Source organism: Bos javanicus, chromosome 1, assembly GCF_032452875.1.
Source record: "Bos javanicus breed banteng chromosome 1, ARS-OSU_banteng_1.0, whole genome shotgun sequence".
NCBI classification, from domain to species: domain Eukaryota; kingdom Metazoa; phylum Chordata; class Mammalia; order Artiodactyla; family Bovidae; genus Bos; species Bos javanicus.
The window spans coordinates 18,951,348-18,971,607 of record NC_083868.1 but is presented as its reverse complement, the minus strand read 5'-3'; the positions used below and the strand labels follow the sequence as shown (position 1 = coordinate 18,971,607).

Here is a 20,260-nt window from a genome sequence, read left to right as displayed (position 1 = left end):
TGACTTATTGAGTCAAAACTGTAGACATTCACTCATTAATTTAAAATAATTTTACATGTTAGTTATATTCTGGCACTGAAAATGCACTAGCATCTCAAAGATGAAAAAGACAAGGTTCTTGTTCCTGAAGAGAACATTGTGATGAAAAGAAACAAACAAGTAAGCAGATAAAAGGTCATGTGATAGGAAAAATAAAAGAGGTGCTTTAAAGCTTAATGGAAAGGAAGATTTTAATTTGTAAGTTCCAGAAAGGCTTTGTAGAAATTGTGATGTGTGATCCCAGTCCTCAATACCTAGAACCATGTTTAGTTAAAAGAAGCATTTAATATGTGTTTTTTGAATTGAATTGAAATCTCAATAGTAAAATGTATTATAGGATTGATTTTGTCTAAGAAAATCATCTAAAGGCATGAATTTCTATTCTGTCCTTTTTGTAATTTTCTTTGTTTTTTAAATGGGCTTCCCTGGTAGCTCACCAGGTAAGATCAAAAGCAATGCACCTGCATTGCTTTTTTGAATTGAATCCACCTGTAATGCAGGAGACTCCAGTTCGATTCCTGGGTCTGGAAGATCTGCTGGAGAAGGGATAGGCTACCCACTCCAGTATTCTTGAGCTTCCCTGGTGGCTCAGCTGGTAAAGAATCCACCTGCAATATGGAGACCTGGGTTCTATCCCTGGATTGGGAAGATTCCCTGGAGAAGCGAAAGGCTACCTACTCCAGTATTCTGGCCTGGAGAATTCCATGGACTCCATGGGGTTGCAAAGAGTTGGACATGATTGAGCAACTTTCACTTTACTTTGTAAGATCCATATTACATCTGGATTTGTAGTTAGATCTACTTTTGCTTCATTGACAATGCTAAAGCCTTTGATTGCATGGATCACAAAAAACTGTGGAAAATTCTTAAAGCGATGGGAATAACAGACCATGTACATATCTCCTGAGAAACCTGTATGCAGGTCAAGAAACAACAGACAGGGCATGGAACAACAGATTGGTTCAAAATTGGGAAAGGAGTATGGCAAGGCTGTATATTGTCACCTTGCTTATTTAACATATACGCAGAGTAAATCACTGAAATGCCGGGCTGGATGAATCACAAGCTGAAATCAGACTCTTGGGAGAAATTTTAATAACCTCAGTTAGGCAGACAATATAATTCTAATGGCAGAAAGTGAAGAGGAGCTAACAAACTTCTTGGTGAGGGTTAAAGAGGAAAGTGAAAAAGCTGGTTTAAAGCTCAACATTCAAAAAACTATTAATATCATGCATCCAGTTCCATCATTTCATGGCAAATGGCAGGAAAAAAGGTGGAAGCAGTGACAGATTTTATTGTCTTGGGCTTCAAAATCACTGAGGACAGTGACTACAGTCATGAAAATAAAAGACACTTTCTTCTTGGAAGGAAAGCTATGACAAACTGTGACAACATATTAAAAAGTAGAGACATAACTTTGCCTAAAAAGTCCATCTAGTCAAAGCTATGGTTTTTGCATCTTGTATGGATATGAGAGTTGGACGATAAAGAAAGCTGAGCACCAAAAAACTGATGCTTTTAAATTGTGGTGATGGAGGACTCTTCAGAGTCTCTTGGACAGAAAGGAGATCAAACCAGTTGATCCTAAAGGAAATCAATCCTGAATATTTATTGTAAAGACTGATGCTGAAGTTGAAGTTCCAATACTTTGGCCACCTGATGTGAAGAGCTGACTCATTAGAAAAAGACCCTGATGCTGGGAAAAAATAAAGGCAAAAGGAGAAGGGGGTGACAGAGGATGAGATGGTTAGATGCAACTCAATGGACATGAATCTCAGCAAACTCTGAGAGACAGTGAAGAACAGAGAAGGCTGATGTGTTGCAGACCATGGGGTAGAAGAGAGTCAGACACAACTTAGCGACTGAACAACAATAACAAATATTATGAATACATGCATCCAAGGGATATGTAGTTGGTCTCTTCACTACAAGTTCCTTATTCCTTAATAATCCCCAATAATTTCTGGTGTTCTCAGTCAAATTTTATTATCTTAATGTTAATGTTTCCACCTGAAATCCAGTTCTAATATCTCACTTATGTGACAAATATACTTACAAAACATCACCTTTCCCTTCAGTTCAGTTCAGTTCGGTCGCTCAGTTGTGTCTGATTCTTTGCGACCCCATGGACTGCAGTGGGCCAGGCTTCCCTGTCCATCACCAACTCCCAGAGTTTACCCAAACTCATGTCCATTGAGTCGGTGATGCTATCCAACCATCTCATCCTCTAGGACCATGCTTTAGAATCAGATCTTCCATAGTTTTTCTGTTATGGTCTGAATGGTGGTCTCCCTCCTGCCCCTAATATGCTGAAACCCTAAACCCCAATGTGATGAGAGTGGAAATGGGTCCTTTGGAGGGTAATCTTTTCATGAAGGTGAGCCCTCATGATGGTATAAGTGATCTTGTAAAAAGAGACAGGACAGATCTCTCTCTTACATTCTCTCTCTCTGCTACATGAGGATGTAGTAAGAAGGCTGGTGTCGGTGAACCAAAAGGAGGGCTCTCATCAGAACCAGACCATGCTGGCATCCTGACTTAGGACTTCCTGTCTTCAGAATTGTGAAAAATAAATATTGATTGTTTAAGAAAACCAATCTCTAGAATTCAGTTATAGCAGCCTGAACAGTCTAAGAAGGCTTATCAGAAGTAAACCTGCCTCGTTATCTGTATTTCAAGATGGTATGATATTGATCTATTGAAAAGTCTTAAAACTAATTTCAGCAAAGCTGCAAGGCACAAGGTCAATATGCAAAATCAACTGGATTCTATACACTAGCAATGAACAACGAGAAAATGAAATTAAGGCATAGTAGACCAAAGTTCAGAAAAGTTAATTACCTCCCACAAGTCCACTTAGTTAATAATAAGTGGCAAATCTAGAGTGACAACCCAAGTCTCTTTGTCTCTAATGGCCTGTGTTCTTTTCAACATTTTGTGAATATATAAGGTAAAAAATATATTTCTTGAAATACTTTTACTTGCCTAATTGATACCATTTTCAGTTAAATTCATTTTATTAGGAATGATTAAAAAAATCTGAAGAAAAAAGGTCTTGCATTTAATACTGCTCAATTTGAACTGTGGAATAAGATGCCATAGTTTTTTCTTGGTTTCTGAATTAAATAGGAATTATACCTGACTCATTGCCAAAAGTGTGGTCAAAAGTTGGTCCAGTAGATGGAGGAAAGGTGCTTCCCTGAGTCCTTTCCCACTCATTGTCATCATTTAGATCCTGGATCCAGAAGCAGAAGCCATCTTCAAAATTACAGTTGATTTTCTCATAATCTGTAAATTAAAAATTTGCTTCAAATTGAGTCAACAATCTGACTAATTATAATAGATTGAATTGACAATAATATATACTTATACAGTTTATAATCAAGTGGCATGTACAGAATTATTTTTCTTAATTTAATGCTGGCTGTTTGATTTAGTTAAAAAAAACCAAAAAACACACCAGCTTTTGTTGCCAACAGTGTTAATATGTTTCTTATGCTGCATTAGGGCTTTAGCCAAGACAAGCCTTTCGTTCTTATTGTTCTTTAAATTTTATAGCTTACCTCTGTTGACTTACCTGCATAAACTCTGTCCCCATTTTTTTCTCCCCCTATCTATTTACTAAATTTAATACTCTGGTCAAAACTGAATTGATGTGGAACATTCTCACGATTAGTTTTATGCTAATTTTAAATCCTTGAATACTTGCAGTATATAAAAGTTTGATTTAATTTTTCTATTGTTATATATTTTTTCAAATTGGTTATTTCATTGTTTTGAAGGATTTTCTGATTTCTCATTTCTTTCCAAGTATGAAGTGGAGAAAGGTATATGTAAGAGATACTCATTGAAGAACTTGCACAATGAAACGGATAATGATCCTTTTCTAAAATATTAGGTTCTGTTGCTTTTAAAATTCAACCACAGCATTAAAGTACTTGAAGATTCAAAGGCTAAGGAATAAACAGTACTTACTATTAAGCTCTTTGCTGTTAAATGCAGTGTATGTTACTTTGAAGCCAATATAATCACTTTCATCAGATTGTATAAGAAAAGTGGCAGTAACTTGATTGGAAAAAATCCTAATTATGCCAGGATTATTTGACCAGAGAGAAGCTACAAAAAAAAAAAAAAAAGAAGAATGTTATATGTACATATGTATCTATTCACTTATCTATTGATGTGTTCATCATTCATCTATACATTCATCATTCTATTGATCTATCAATCTTTTTATCTGATCCTAAGGTTAACTGAAAGCATTAGTCCTAAAATTAATTTATTTGAAATAAAGTGTTCCTTGTTCTATTATAATAATGTTTCAAATTAGAAGTACATAAGTTAAAAAGTTATGAAACAAAAAATGACTTTAATACTATCAGTATTTCCCATGCTATACTAACAGGGGCTAAACTTCATCAAAATAATATAAATAAGGGTGTTTGTCTGTCTCTTTATTTACATAACTATAGGACTTGGACTGCAAGGAGATCCAACCAGTCCATTCTGAAGGAGATCAGCCCTGGGATTTCTTTGGAGGGAATGGTGTGAAGCTGAAACTCCAGTACTTTGGCCATCTCATGCGAAGAGTTGACTCATTGGAAAAGACTCTGATGGTGGGAGGGATTGAGGGCAGGAGGAGAAGGGGACGACAGAGGATGAGATGGCTGGATGACATCATGGACTCGATGGATGTGAGTCTGAGTGAATTCCAGGAGTTGGTGATGGACAGGGAGGCCTGGTGTGCTGCGATTCATGGGGTCGCGAAGAGTCAGACATGACTGAGCGACTGAACTGAACTGAACTGAGGACCTCAAAAAAATCCTAGGCAACTTAAGTATTGTTTCTACAACTTAAGTATTGTTTCTACAGAATTTTATATTGATCTTGTGTGCTGTGCTTAGTCGGTCAGTCATGTCCAACTCTTTGCAACCCCATGGACTATAGCCTGCCACGCTTCTCTGTCCATGGGATTCTCCAGGCAAGAATACTGGAATGGGTGGCCATGCCCTCCTCCATGGGATCTTCCCAACTCAGGGATCGAATCCAGGTCTGCCACATTGGAGGCAGATTCTTTACTGTCTGAGCCACCAGGGAAGCCCACATTGATCTAGTCACTTTTCTATCTTAATTCTAGCTAAAAAAGATATTATCTTTCAAAATCTTTGATTCTCACAAATTTATATAGTGCTTGAGAAATAAGTACTCACATGATGACTTTTAAAAAGCATTATTATATAATATTTTCTTTTTATAAAAATTTGTTTTTAGCACATACATTCTCAAGGGTGATATTGCCTCTTAGCTGGTAAAAAATTATAAATGGTAAAATTTTTCTCAGGGGCAGAAGAAAAATTCTTAGTTTTTATAATTGTTAAAAAACTATAAATGGTAAAATTTTTATCAGAAGCAGAAGAAAAATTCTTAGATATTCATACAGTATGGATATAGACAATATCTGAAATATTAAAATTTCATGGGTGAGCAGCTAGGGGGAAAAACATCTAAGAAGTTTCTTAGTGGGAATAATAAAATAGGGTAGGAAACAGTAGCTTAAATTTTAGTGTAACAGTTTGAACTGGGTATCAGATTCAAGTTTATGAAAGTTATTATGCTTGCAAGTTGAAGACAAAACATCACTGTTACTTACTGAGTTCCAAAGAAAAATACTTTCAAAACTACTGAAAAATTCTGTGCTTATTGTGTAGAAATTAGTGAAAAATATGATACATGCATGACAATTTCAGTCACATCTAATGGAAAGAAAGCCATGGATAAGGTTTCACTTCTATCTTATTCTTTTTCCCAATAAAGTTGTATGTCATTCTTTCAGTATTTTCTCATGAAGAATTACATTGGTTATTTGGATTCCTTCTACTAGCATATGTAACTGTGCAGTCTAAATGGTTGGGCTTCTCTGATAGCTCAAATGGTAACAAATCTGCCTGCAATGTGGGAGACTGGGGTTCAAGGGAAGATGCCCCGGAGAAGGGAATGCCAACCCACTCCAGTATTCCTGCCTGGAGAATTCCATGGGCAGAGGAGCCTGACGGTCTACAGCCCATGGGGTCGCAAAGAGCTGGACGTGATTGAGCGGCTAACACACACAATCCAATGTTTCCCATATTGAAACTTTATGTAGTCCATAAATATCTAGTTGCTTAAAGGATGTGAATATTTAAGAAATTTTGCTTCAAACCTATCTGCCTATCCTTCTTGCTTTCTTTTCTATAGCAATAAAGGTTTTGGGGAAAATGACTTCTGGTAGGATCTAACTGTGGCTACTGGTTCAGTAGGGACCTCCCTTGTGGCTCAGTAGTAAAGAATCTGCCTGCCAATGCAGTAGATGTGGGTTTGATCCCTGGGTCAGGAAGATACCCTGAGAAGGAAATGGCTGCTGCTGCTGCTGCTGTCGCTTCAGTCGTGTCCGACTCTGTGCGACCCCATAGACGGCAGCCCACTAGGCTCCCCTGTCCCTGGGATTCTCCAGGCAAGAACACTGGAGTGGCTTGCCATTTCCTTCTCCAATACATGAAAGTGAAAGTGAAAGGGAAGTCGCTCAGTCGTGTCCGACTCTTAGCGACCCCATGGACTGCAGCCTTCCAGGCTCCTCAGTCCATGGGATTTTCCAGGCAAGAATACTGGAGTGGGGTGCCATTGCCTTCTCCGAAGGAAATGGCAGCCCACTCCAATATTGCAATCCATGGGATTGCAAAGAGTTGGACATGACTGAGTGACTAATATACATACACCACAATGTGATTATTTTTGTCATAGGATAAGTTGACAATTAAAGACGAGCCTCAAGAAGATCCATTATGTTTATTACATATCTTCAGCTATACTGTGCCCACTTTTGTGTGTTTCAGTTTTAAAAACATGGTCTTAAAATATAAGCTCCAATACTAAGGATATGATAATAACAGTCCTTTGGGAATGGAATAACAGCTAAGCATTTAGGATATAAAGAAAAGAGTAATAACTACACACACACAAAAAAAGAATTTCTGAGAGTGGCAACTTGGAATTACTTTCAGCATTCTCATATAGGCAGTTTTGTTGTCTTTCTTTGCAGATTCATAAATATACATCTATGTATTTTTAATAAAATATTAACAGAATATTTATCATCTTCTATAATTTTCATTATAGGGGACTGGAATGTAAAAATAGGAAGTTAAGAAACAAACGGAGTAACAGGTAAATTTGGCCTTGGAGTACAGAATGAAGCAGGGCAAAGGTTAATAGAGTTTTGCTAAGAGAATGCACTGATCATAGCAAACACCACCTTGTAACAACACAAGAGAAGACTCTACACATGGACATCATCAGATGGTCAACACCGAAATCAGATTGATTATATTCTTTGCAGTCAAAATGTAGAAGCTCTATCCAGTCAGCAAAAACAAGACCGGGAGCTGACTGTGGTTCAGATCATGAACTCCTTATTGCCAAATTCAGACTTAAATTGAAGAAAGTAGGGAAAACCACTAGACCATTCAGGTATGACCTAAATCAAACCCCTTATGATTATACCATGGAAGTGGGAAATAGATTTAAGGGACTAGGTCTGATAGACAGAGTGCCAGATGAACTATGGATGGAGGTTCGTGACACTGTACAGGAGGCAGTGATCAAGACCATCCCCAAGAAAAAGAAATGAAAAATGCAAAATGGCTGTCTGAGGAGGTCTTACAAATAGCTGTGAAAAGAAGAGAAGTGAAAAGCAAAGGAGAAAAGGAAAGATACACCCATTTGAATGCAGAGTTTGAAAGAATAGCAAGGAGAGATAAGAAAGACTTCGTCAATGATCACTCAAAGAAAGAGAAGAAAACAATAGAATGGGAAAGACTAGAGATTTCTTCAGGAAAATTAGAGATACCAAAGGAACATTTCATGCAAAGATGGGCTCAATAAAGGACAGAAATGGTATGGACCTAACAGAAGCAGAAGATATTAAGAAGAGGTGGCAAGAATACACAGAAGAACTGTACAAAAAAGATCTTCACAACCCAGATGATCACGATGGTATGATCCCTCACCTAGAGCCAGACATCCTGGAAAGTGAAGTCAAGTGGGCCTTTGGAAGTATCACTACAAACAAAGCTAGTGGAGGTGATGGAATTCCAGTTGAGCTCTTTCAAATCCTGAAAGATGATGCTGTGAAAGTGCTGCATTCAATATGCCAGCAAATTTGGAAAACTCAGCAGTGGCCACAGGGCTGGAAAAGGTCAGTTTTCATTCCAATCCCAAAGAAAGGCAATGCCAAAGAATGCTCAAACTACCGCACAATTGCACTCATCTCACACACTAGTAAAGTAATGCTCAAAATTCTCCATCCCAGGCTTCAACAATATGTGAACTGTGAGTTTCCAGATGTTCAAGCTGGTTTTAGAAAAGGCAGAAGAACCAGAGATCAAAGTGCCAGCGTATTGAAAAAGCAAGAGAGTTGCAGAAAAAAAATCATCTATTTCTGCTTTATTGACTATGTCAAAGACTTTGTGTGGATCACAACAAACTGTGGAAAATTCTGAAAGATATGGGAATACCAGACTGCTTCACCTGCCTCTTGAGAAATTTATATACAGATCAGAGAGCAACAGTTAGAACTGGACATGGAACAACAGACTGGTTCCAAATAGGAAAAGGAGTATGTCAAGGCTGTATATTGTCACCCTGCTTATTTAACTTATATGCAGAGTACGTCATGAAAAACCCTGGACTGGATGAAGCACAAACTGGAATCAAGATTGCTGGGAGAAATATAAAAAATCTCAGATATGCGGATGACACCACCCTTATGACAGAAAGCGAAGAGGAAATAAACAGCCTCTTGATGAAAGTGGAAGAGGAGAGTAAAAAAGTTGGCTTAAAGCTCAACATTCGGAAAACTAAGATCATGGCATCTGGTTGCATCACTTCATGGCAAAAATGGGGAAACAGTGGAAACAGTGACAGACTTTATTTTCTGGGGCTCCAAAATCACTGTAGATGGTGACTGCAGCCATGAAATTAAAAGATGCTTTCTCCTTGGACAGAAAATTATGACCAACCTAGACAGCACATTAAAAAGCAGAGGCATTACTTTGCCAACAAAGGTCCGTCTAGTCGTGGCTATGGTTTTTCCAGTAGTCATGTATGGATGTGAGAGTAACTGTGAAGAAAGCTGAGCACTGAAGAATTGATGCTTTTGAACTGTGGTGTTGGAGAAGACTCGAGAGTCACTTGGACTGTAAGAAAACGCAACCAGTCCATCCTAAAGGAGATCTGTCCTGAGTGTTCATTGGAAGGACTGATGTTGAAGTTGAAACTCCAATACTTTGGCCACCTGATGCAAATGACTGACTCATTGCAAAAGACCTTGATGCTGGAAAGATTTAAGGTGGGAGGAGAAGGGGGAGACAGAGAATGAGATGGTTGTATGGCATCATCGACTCAATGGACATGAGTTTGAGTAAACTCTAGGAGTTGGTGATGGACAGGGAGGCCTGACATGCTGCAGTCCATGGGCTTGCAGAGTCGGACATGACTGAGCGACTGAACTGAACTGAACCATTTCAATACCCAGCACTGATAACAATTAACACTAATGAATTTAATATTGTAGCTTTATAACCACAACATAAAGAAAACATTTTTTAACTATCCTGTTAATTTATTCTAATTTACCCTGATTCCAATACTTACTTGGAAATAAGTATTTCCAAATACTTCCTACTGCTCTCGATATTGTCTGTCTTTATGAAATGCCCATCTTCCTCTGAAACTTTCCACAGGAGAACTTTTACATCATGACTTTATATAAAAATGACTGAAAAATGCCTTTAAAATTTGTTTATACTGACATATTCCTAATCAAGTATGCAATAGCTATTTTATGGTACTGGAAACTTGTGTTTTCTTATAATTTAATTATATAATCTTATTTTCATTGATTTAATTAAAATATCTGTTTATTTCCATGTTAGAAAGGTAATTATCTTTATTCTGAATTGTAATTTAATAAAAGTGATTTGTACATATTTCTCACAGAAAGAAACTTACTGAAATATTTAGAAAATAGATAAAAGTATCAGCATATTTAAAAAACAAAATACCTTTAAAACTGCAAGAAATGTTATTGGTGTCCATTGATTAACTACTATATACCATGTCAACCTGTAGATTTTACTTTAAATAAAAAAATACAAAGTTTTTACAATATATCAGGCATGTGCTAGAATCTAGAGGTAAGATAGTTTTACCTATCTTCAACAAGGTATTATTTTAAAATGTAAAGTGTAATTATAATAACAATACCATTTCTCATATTTTTTCAAGTTAAATTAATATATTTAATTTAAAAAACATTGAAATATTTTCATATTTCAAAAAGACCCTAAAAACTAAACAACTACCTATTTATTATAATTTAAATTAATTTTCTTGTTTTTTTTTTTCTATTTTCTATTTGGATATATAGTTTTCTTATTGGATATTTGTGATAATTATTTATGCATTATTCATATCACTATATCTAATGACTCGAAGATTTTGTTATATATTTCTGATGATCTAAGCATGTGAAAATAAGTAAAAATAGCATTCAGGCAAATTGTAGCTGAAGAGAAGAGAGCATGAGGGTAATTTCACCTACCACTTTTGGCCAGTTAACCTCTATGAATTTAGTTTTTATCATTCATAAAATAAAGATTGTAACAGCACCTACATAATATGGTCCACAGGAGCATTTTTTTGAGTTAAAGTAATGATTACACTACTTTGAATATTTCAAGTGATCAAAGCATGCTAAATTTTATTATTAACATCACATTAGCCCTTGGAGAAATTTATATGACCTGGCTTATTTATTCAGCTATGTAAATATTTATGTTGACATAATTTGAATGAACCTGATTTATCAACTACAGAAATAAGTAGATTATGAAATGACTGGCCCATTTATTTAAGCCAAATGTAACTTACCATGAGTTCATCTGTTTTATGTATACTCATTATTATATTTGTACTTGGAGCTTTTAAAGCACAATAAATTAATACACTGTGTTTGAAGTCGAGAGTGTTTGGGTCTGATTTCTATCTCCAACACTAACTACCTTTGTGGACTTGTCATCATTTAACTTCTTGGACATCAATTTCCTCTCATGTAATGCATATTTTTCAGATTTATTAAAAATGTTAAATAAGGTATCCACAAAGAGCACTCAGTATGTTGAGTTCCATATTGAAAGCACCCAATAAAAAGGTATATGTTATTATCATATGCTCAAATATTTCTCAGATCAATAAGTCAATCAAAGCATGTGTTAGATAGGATCTACTTTTCATTACTCATAATTGCAATTTAAAATCCAAAATTATATATATATATATATATATATATATATATATATACACAGCTCAGCTATACTGGTGGCTCAGTGGTAAAGAATCCACCTGCAATGCAGGAGCTGCAGGAAACACAGATCCAATCCTTGAGTCAGGAAGCTCCCCTGGAGGAGGGCATGGCAACCCACTCGAGCATTCTTGCCTGGAGAATTCCATGGACAGAGAAGCCTAGCGGGCTACAGTCCATAGGATCGCAAAGAGTCAGACACGACTGAAATGACTTGGCATTCATGAATATATGTAGCTATTATTCAAACTTTAATAAGAGATACCACTTGTAACCTCATCTTAGCTCTGCACTTGATTATTTCTCAAAAGTGTGAGGAAAACTAGTTATTCCCTGGATTTCACTGCCACATTCATCCTTATTTTATTTCCTCCTTCATACCTATTTTATTTTCACTCCCATTTTTTTGGCTACCATGAATAGGTCTATGCATTTGGGGACCAGATGGTATAAAGTGGGGTAGCCACACATATATTATTAGTGCTTTCCCTGCCTTTTCTCAGCTCCCACTGATGTCTATGTTCACAATGACAAATGGTTGCACAATACCATCCACACCATCCATTTAAAGCGCTTATATCTTGATCTAGTCATTGTGTTATCCATTTTACTGGTAATAGTCCTGAAAGAGCCAGAGAACCAGAGTGCATATTAAAAAGAGAAAAAAAAATCAAATGTTGAAGAAAAATAGTCATTTTTAGGGTTTGTTTGAATTTTGCTTAATGAGAAGTAACACGGGGTAGAGTAAAATTCCACATGAAGGGGATCATGTGAAACAATATCTCTTTTATTACTAAGAAGATTGATTACACAGAGCACTAAATTATTAATTTTTATAATGAAGATCAGTTTTTCCTTTTAGAAACAAAGTACAAATTCATATTCAGCTCAAAATCAAAGCGAAAGCACAATCTAGTCCATAAATTTTGTACATATTTTCATTTTGATAATGGACTGTATATTTGCTTTAACTTACCTCTTAAAATCTTGCTTGAACCCATTCCTTCATAAATATTTAATACATCTGCATAATATGTATTAAAATAATCGAAGTTCAGTTGAATGGAAAGTCCTTGGTTTACACTAAATTAAAAGCAAAAAAATAAATAGATTATTACACATTTAACAGTTGGCACAACTCAATGCATTCTCAAATTTGAATGTATTATTCCAATTGTAATAAAAATATATAACTTGTGATGGACACTCAGCAAATATTTAAATGTAAAGAATGGTATTTGTAACACAATATCGTACTTCAGCTCTCTGGAACTCTTTTAATTTGCATGACTGAAACTCTGTATCCATTGATCAGTAACTCCCCACTGTTTGCACTGTTCTACTTTCTGTCTCTATGATTTTGAATGCTTTAGATACTTCATGTAAGTGAAATCATGCAAGATTTGTCCTCCTGCGACTGGTTTATTTCACTTAGTATAATGTCCTTAAGGTGCAACCATGTTATCACAGGGTTTTCTTCTGCTGTAAAGATACGATTTCCCTCTTTTAATGACAATAATATTCCACTGTATATAAAGTGAAACCATAGTTTCTTTAAAAATTTAGGCTAGTGTCAATAAAAATTTAGGCTAGTAATACATGTTTTAGGTTGTTTAGGCTGTTTCTAATTTAGGCTGTATCTACCTCTTGGCTATTGTGAATACTGCTATAATGAACATGGGACTGTGTATCTTTTAGAGATCTTGATTTCAATTCTTTTGAATAAATACTCAAAGAAATCAGATTGCTAGATCATATAGTCGTTCTATTTGTATGTCTTTAGGGAAATTTCATACTGCTTTCTATAATGACTATACTATTTTACATTCCAATTAACAGCACACAAGTGTTCCAGTTTTTCCACATCCTCACCAATATTTATAATGTTCTGATTTTTTTAATAATGACCATTATTATTTTGATTTGCATTTCCATGATGATTATCGAGGTTGAGCAATGCCTGTTGGCCATTCGTATGTCTTTTTTAAAAAAGAAATATCTAAAAAAAAGTTAAAATAAAAAAGAAATATCTATTGAGACCTTTGTCCAAAGTTTATTTAGTTTATTTTGCTATTGAGCCTTTGAAGGAGTTCCTTATATATTTTGGATATTAACTCCTTATTAGAAAATGGTTTGCACATCTTTTCGTACATTCCTCAGGTTGCCTTTCCATGCTACTGTTTCTTTTCCTGTACGGAAGGTTTGAATGAGATGCACTGCCGTTTGTTGATTTTGCTTTTGTTGCCCGTGCTTTTGTTTACAAATTCAGGAAATCATTGTGAAGACCAAAGCTATGAAGTTTTTCTTACATATTTTCTTCTATGAGATTTATAATTTCAGGTCTTACATTTAAACCTTTAATTAATTATGAGTTGGTTTCGTGTATGGTGTACGATAAAGGTAAATTTTGTTCTGCATTAGAATATCTCATTTTACCAACACCATTTGTTGAAGAGAAAGCTGTTTCCCCATCGTGTGGTTTTTCCATCCTTGTTAAAGATGATTTGATCATATATCTGTGGGCTATTTCTGTCCTCTCTGTTCTTCTTCATTGGGCTTTACGTCTATTTTTATGCTGGAACTATACTTACTGGAGAAGGAAATGGCAACCCACTCCAGTGTTCTTGCTTGGAGAATCCCAGGGACAGGGATCCTGGTGGGCTGCCGTCTATGGGGTTGTACAGAGTCGACACGACTGAAGCGACTTAGCAGCGGCATACTTACTGATTACCATAGCTTTGTAATATAGTTTGAAATCAAGATGTGAGACTTTGTTCTCTTTCTCAAAATTGTTTTAGCTATTTTGGGTCCTTTGTGATTCAATGTGAATTTTAGGATTCTTTTTTCCAAGTATTTTTAAAGTCACTGGGACTTTGATAGGGATTGTGATAAACTTGTAGATCATTTTCAGTAATATGGACATTATTATATTATGTTACTATATTTTAATGACATTAGCTTCCAATTCATGAATGTGACATGCCTTTCCATTTGTCTTTAAATTACGTCAGCCATGTTTAATTATTTTCACTGTTTAAAACTTCTACCTCCTTGATTAAGTTTAATTTGTAAGTATTATACTTTATTCTTTTCACTGCTATTGTAAATGGGATTACTTTCTTGATTTTCTTTTTGCATGATTAGTGTGTAGAAACACAAGTGATCTTTCTATGTGAATTTTTGTATCCTGTAACTTTTCTTAATTATTTTATTACTCAATATTTTTTCTCTTTTTTTTGGTGACATTTATGGTTTTCTATATATAAGATCTTATCCTCTGTGAACAGATATTTTTACATCTTCCTTTCTTATTTGGATACACTGCATTTTTTTTCTTGCTTAATTGTTCTGCCTAGAACTTCCAGTACTATGTTAAATAAAAGTGGTGAGAGGGGGCATCCTTGTTTTATTCCTGATCTTAGAGGAAAAGTCTTTACTTTTTCATCAGTTAGTATGCCTCTTGAGAAACCTATATGCAGGTCAGGAAGCAACAGTTAGAACTGGACATGGAACAACAGACTGGTTCCAAATAGGAAAAGGAATATGTCAAGGCTGTTTATTGTCACCCTGCTTATTTAACTTATATGCAGAGTACATCATGAGAAACGCTGGGCTGGAAGAAGCACAAGCTGGAATTAAGATTGCCGGGAGAAATATCAATAACCTCAGATATGCAGATGACACCACCCTTATGGCAGAAAGTGAAGAGAAACTCAAAAGCCTCTTGATGAAAGTGAAAGAGGAGAGTGAAAAGTTGGCTTAAAGCTCAACATTCAGAAAACTAAGATCATGGCATTCAGTCCCATCACTTCATGGCAAATAGATGGGGAAACAGTGGAAATAGTGTCAGACTTTATTTTTCTGGGCTCCAAAATCACTGCAGATGGTGATATCAGCCAGGAAATTAAAAGACGCTTACTCTTTGGAAGGAAAGTTATGGCCAACCTAGACAGCATATTGAAAAGCAGAGACATTACTTTGCCAACAAAGGTCCGTTTAGTCAAGGCTATGGTTTTTCAGTGGTCATGTATGGATATGAGAGTTGGACTGTGAAGAAAGCTGAGCACCGAAGAACTGATGCTTTTGAACTGTGGTGTTGGAGAAGACTTTTGAAAGTCCCTTGGACTGAGAGGAGATCCAATCAGTCCATTCTAAAGGAGATCAGTCTTGGGTGTTCTTTGGAAGTAATGATGCTAAAGCTTAAACTCCAGTACTTTGGCCACCTCATGCAAAGAGTTGACTCCTTGGAAAAGACTCTGATGCTGAGAGGGATTGGGGGCAAGAGGAGAAGGGAACGACAGAGGATGAGATGGCTGGATGGCATCACTGACTCGATGGACGTGAGTCTGAGTGAACTCCAGGAGTTGGTGATAGACAGGGAGACCTAGCATGCTGCAGTTCATGGGGTTGCAAAGAGTCGGACACAATTGAGTGACTGAAGTGAACTGAATTGAACTGAACTGAGTATGATATCAATCTGGGCCTTTTCTTATCTGGCATTTGTTCTATTTAGGTAATTTTCTTCTATTCCTAGTTTATTGTATGTTTATTTTTTTATCATAAAAGACTATTGAATTTTGTCAAGAGCTTTATCTGCATCTATTGAGTATATCCTGTGATTTTTATCTTTCAATCTGTTAATAATTGTATATCAATGGACAGATTTTTATATATTGAAACATCCTTGCATTCCAGAGATGAACCTCACTTGGTGATGGTGTATGATTCTTTTAATTTGCCATTGCATGTGGTTTGCTGGTATTTTACTCAAGGATTTGTGAATTTATGTTAATATTTGTCAGGGGTCTTGGACTAGAGTTTTCTTTTCTTCAGGTGACTTTCTATGGCTTTGGTACCAGAGTAAACATTCTTATTTTTTAAGTTATGGAAGAATTTGAGAAAGATTAGTATGAATTCATCTTTAAATATTTGGTAGAATTCACTAGTAAAACCACTGTGTTGCAGTATTTTGTTGAGTGGTCTTTGGTTACTGGCTCAATTTTCTTAATAGTAATTGGTCTGCCGAGATCTTTGTGTTTCTTTATAATTCAATCTGAATAGATCATATGGTTCTAGGAATTTATCCCTTTCTTCTAGGTTATCCCAATTCACACTGCTTTTTCTCTATTCCCATAAGGTTTTTTTTTTTTTTTTGCTTGTTTTCATTTGCTTCAAGATATTTTCTAATTTCTTTTTTGATTTTCTGAGATCCCCGTTGACTATTCCAAAGCAATCAGAGGTTCACAATACCAAAGAAAGGCAATGCCAAAAAATGCTCAAACTACTGCACAACTGCACTCATTTCACTTGCTAGCAAGGTCATGCTCAAATTCCACCAAGGCAGGTTTCAACAGTAAGTGAACTGAGAACTTCCAGATATACAAACTGGATCTAGAAAAGGCAAAGAAACCAGAGATCAAATTGTCAACATTTGTTGGATCACAGAAAACACAAGAGAATTCCAAAAAAAACCACATCTACTTCTGCTTCATTGACTATGCTAAGCCTTTGTCCATGTGGCTCACAACAAACTGGAAAATTCTTAAAGAGATGGCAATACCAGACCACCTTACCTGCCTCCTGAGAAACCCCTATGTAGGTCAGGAAGCAACAGTTAGAACTGAATATGGAACAACAGACTGGTTTCAAATTGGGAGAGGAGTGTGTCAAGTCTGTATATTGTCACCCTGTTTATTTAACTTCTATGCAGAGTACATCATGTGAAATGCCAGGCTGGATAAAGCACAAGCTGGAATCAAGACTGCTGGGAGAAATATCAATAACCTCATATATACAGATGATACCACCCTTATAGCAGAAAACAAAGGGGAACTAAAGAACCTCTTGATGAAGGTGAAAGAGGACAGTGAAAAAGCTGGCTTACAACTCTTAAAACTCAACATTCAAAAAGTTAAGATCAAGGTATCTGATCCCGTCAATTCATGGCAAATAGATGGGGAAACAATGGAAACAGTGACAGACTTTATTTTCTTGGGCTCCAAAATAACTGCAGACAGTGACTGCAGTCAAGAAATTAAAAGACTCTTGCTCCTTGGAAGAAAAGCTATGACAATCCGGTACAGTGTATTAGAAAGCAGAGACATGACTCTGCCAACAGAGGTCCGTATAGTCTAAGCTATGGTTTAACCAGTGATCTTGTACAGATGTGAGAGTTGGACCCTAAAGAAGGCTGAATGCTGAAGAATTGATACTTTTAAACTGTGTTGTTGGAGAAGATTCTTGTGAGTCTCTTGGACTGCAAGGAGATCAAGCCAGTCAATCCTAAAGGAAATCAACCCTGAGTACTCATTGGAAGGACTGATGCTGAAGCTGAAGCTCCAATATTTTGGCCACTTGGTGCAGAAAGCCGACTCATTGGAAAAGGTCCTGATGCTGGGAAAGATTGAAGGCAGGAGGAGAAGGCGATGACAGAGGATGTGATGGCTGGATGGCATCACTGACTCACAGGACATGAGTCTGAGCAAGCTCCAGGAGATAGTGAAGGACAGGGAAGCCTGGGGTGCTGCAGTCCCTGGGGTCACAAAGAGTCAGACACGACTGAGCCACTGAAGAACAACAAGAGGCTGGCAGGTTTCTTCTTTGGTGGTTTCTGTTTCTTACTCTCTCTGGTGTCTGTAATGTGGGCTGCACGTTTTCTCTTCCTACCACAGCAAGTCACCCCACTCTCCCTTATTCTCTGCAGCCACCAGGTCATGCAAATTGTGCTGGTTCATCAGCTTCCCATTCATGCAAGGTACACACCAGTTGCTGGGGAAGTTGCTGAAATAGCTAGAATGTTGGGAACTTCCTGCAATTCTTTCTTTTCATCTTTAGGGAGAAGCCTTGATTTGTTCATCTTTTCCTGATGGTATCAAGTCCTGCTGATCATAGCAAGCTGCACCCACTCCTATTTGTTCTCAGTATCTCTCAGGCATTCAAACAATGCCAGGTCCATTAGTGATACATACGAGAACAGAAACTAGTTCCTTTGGAAACTCTTGGAAAAGTTGGGACATTGGATGCATGTTCCACCCTTTTCTTTCCTTCCAAGGAAGAAGTAGAGAGTTAAGACCTGTGTTGGGCTGTGCTGTGTTGGGGGAAGTGCTGATGGAGGTTAAAGCTTAATCTTCTTGCCCATTTCTTGCAGCTGTTCTTGGCTTTGCAGTCACGCAGGGTATGCAACTTCTAAACTGAATTCTGGAATTTTCATTCATTTCACTTCATTGTTAAATTGATACATCTGTGCAGGAACAAAGATGAATCATTCCTGACTATAGAAAATTTCCTTTCTCATCTGTATGAAAATCTCCTATGGTGTGATTTATTCATGGCAAATTAAAAGTTGGGAATACCCTTTATATACATGCTTTTTGCTAAGTCTTGAATAAAATTTGGATCAGTTGCTATATATTTGATCTCTAAACTCTTGATTTGGTTGAATGGTTCAGTTGTTATGATGATCACAATAATCAAACTGCCAATGGTTGATCTACATTATGTTGAATACTCTGTGGGGAAAGTGTTCAAATTTTAATTTTCAGATTGAGGAAATGTATCTAGGGCAATGTCTGTTTATAATTACATTGTTTCACTGAAGTGTGAGATCAGAAATGTCAATAATTCTTTAGTGTTTTGGAGGAACAATGTTCCCCTGAACTCTTCACAAAGGAGGAAGCTGAACAGCAGAGCAAAGCATGGGTGATAATGTTGAAGCTGGCTAAATACTGAAAGGGCTGAAAATAGGGAGATGGCTAATCTCCAAAGACAGGAAGACTGAAAAGACTCTTGACTTCAGAGGCTGACTGTGGAGGCTACTGAATGAACCAGGATTCCTGGCCAGGGGCATGGCAAGTTCAGATTTTTGGTAAGTTATCAGTAATACTCAGTCAATTGAGAAACTGGGGACATTCATCACAAATAAAATAACAATGATAAAGGAAAAAAATTAAAAATTAAAAGAAAAAAAATTAAGACTAACACACTTTTAACCTTTAATAACATCAGAAATAAAAAATTTTTGATATTATCAATTCTATTTAGGATTGTACTAAAGTCTTAATCAATGTAAAAAATAAAATTAAATTAAAAATATAATAAAAATAAAATTAATAAAATAAAATCTATTATTTGAAAGTAAAAAAAATATATATAGTTAATTTTGAAACTCTGAATTTCATGGTAGGAAAATGTCAAATTGGAGCACTACCTCATTGCATAAGATTCCTAATGATGGGCTGGAGGCAGGACTAGGGTTTAGTCTTCAATGAGTGGGATTGACAACACTGAAATGGCCGTGACCAGCAGTGCAGGATTAAAAGACATCTAAACAGAAATCTAGGTTTTTGGATCTGACCAGTGTTTATTGCCTGGAAAGTGAGGGTAGAGCACTGGCAGGTTGCTTATTTTTTTAAATACTGACATGTGGACTTCAATTGTGGATATCAGATTCAGTGGTTCTGGAGTGGATTAGGGGATGTGTATTTTTATAGGAAGATGGGCAGATACAGAGGATGGTGCGCTCATGGGCTACCCACAGATGTCCACAGGAGGCTGACAGAGGTGAGAGGAGATCAATATGAGGAGCATGAGCTCTTCCCAGCCCAGACTGAGAGAAGAACAAAGCAAGTGGTGGCAGCTGTTTAGAAGAATTCCACCAACTAAAGGCCTCTTCAGGGACTGGGGGAAGTGAGCTTGTGAGTGAGACCTGTAGGGAATCCAACATCAAAGAAGAAGACAGAGGAAGAAGAAATAAGCAGCCCCCTCAGGATGATTTCTGTTCTTTTAATGAAAGTTTGGTGTTTCCAGGCAAGAAAATAGTGATTCTTT

The 20,260-nt window shown here is 36.6% G+C and overlaps 1 protein-coding gene across 1 annotated transcript in view; it reads right to left on the bottom strand.

The window, feature by feature from the left end:
• The window catches only part of TMPRSS15 (transmembrane serine protease 15), a 142,236-nt gene that overhangs the window by 81,288 nt on the left and 40,688 nt on the right, over positions 1 to 20,260 (bottom strand). The window contains exons 9-11 of the mRNA XM_061426189.1: positions 12,411 to 12,517; positions 4,015 to 4,155; positions 3,178 to 3,327 (exon numbers count right to left, since the gene is read on the bottom strand). Coding sequence (XP_061282173.1) covers positions 3,178 to 3,327; positions 4,015 to 4,155; positions 12,411 to 12,517 — 398 coding nt within the window. The remainder of the gene's footprint in view (positions 1 to 3,177; positions 3,328 to 4,014; positions 4,156 to 12,410; positions 12,518 to 20,260) is intronic.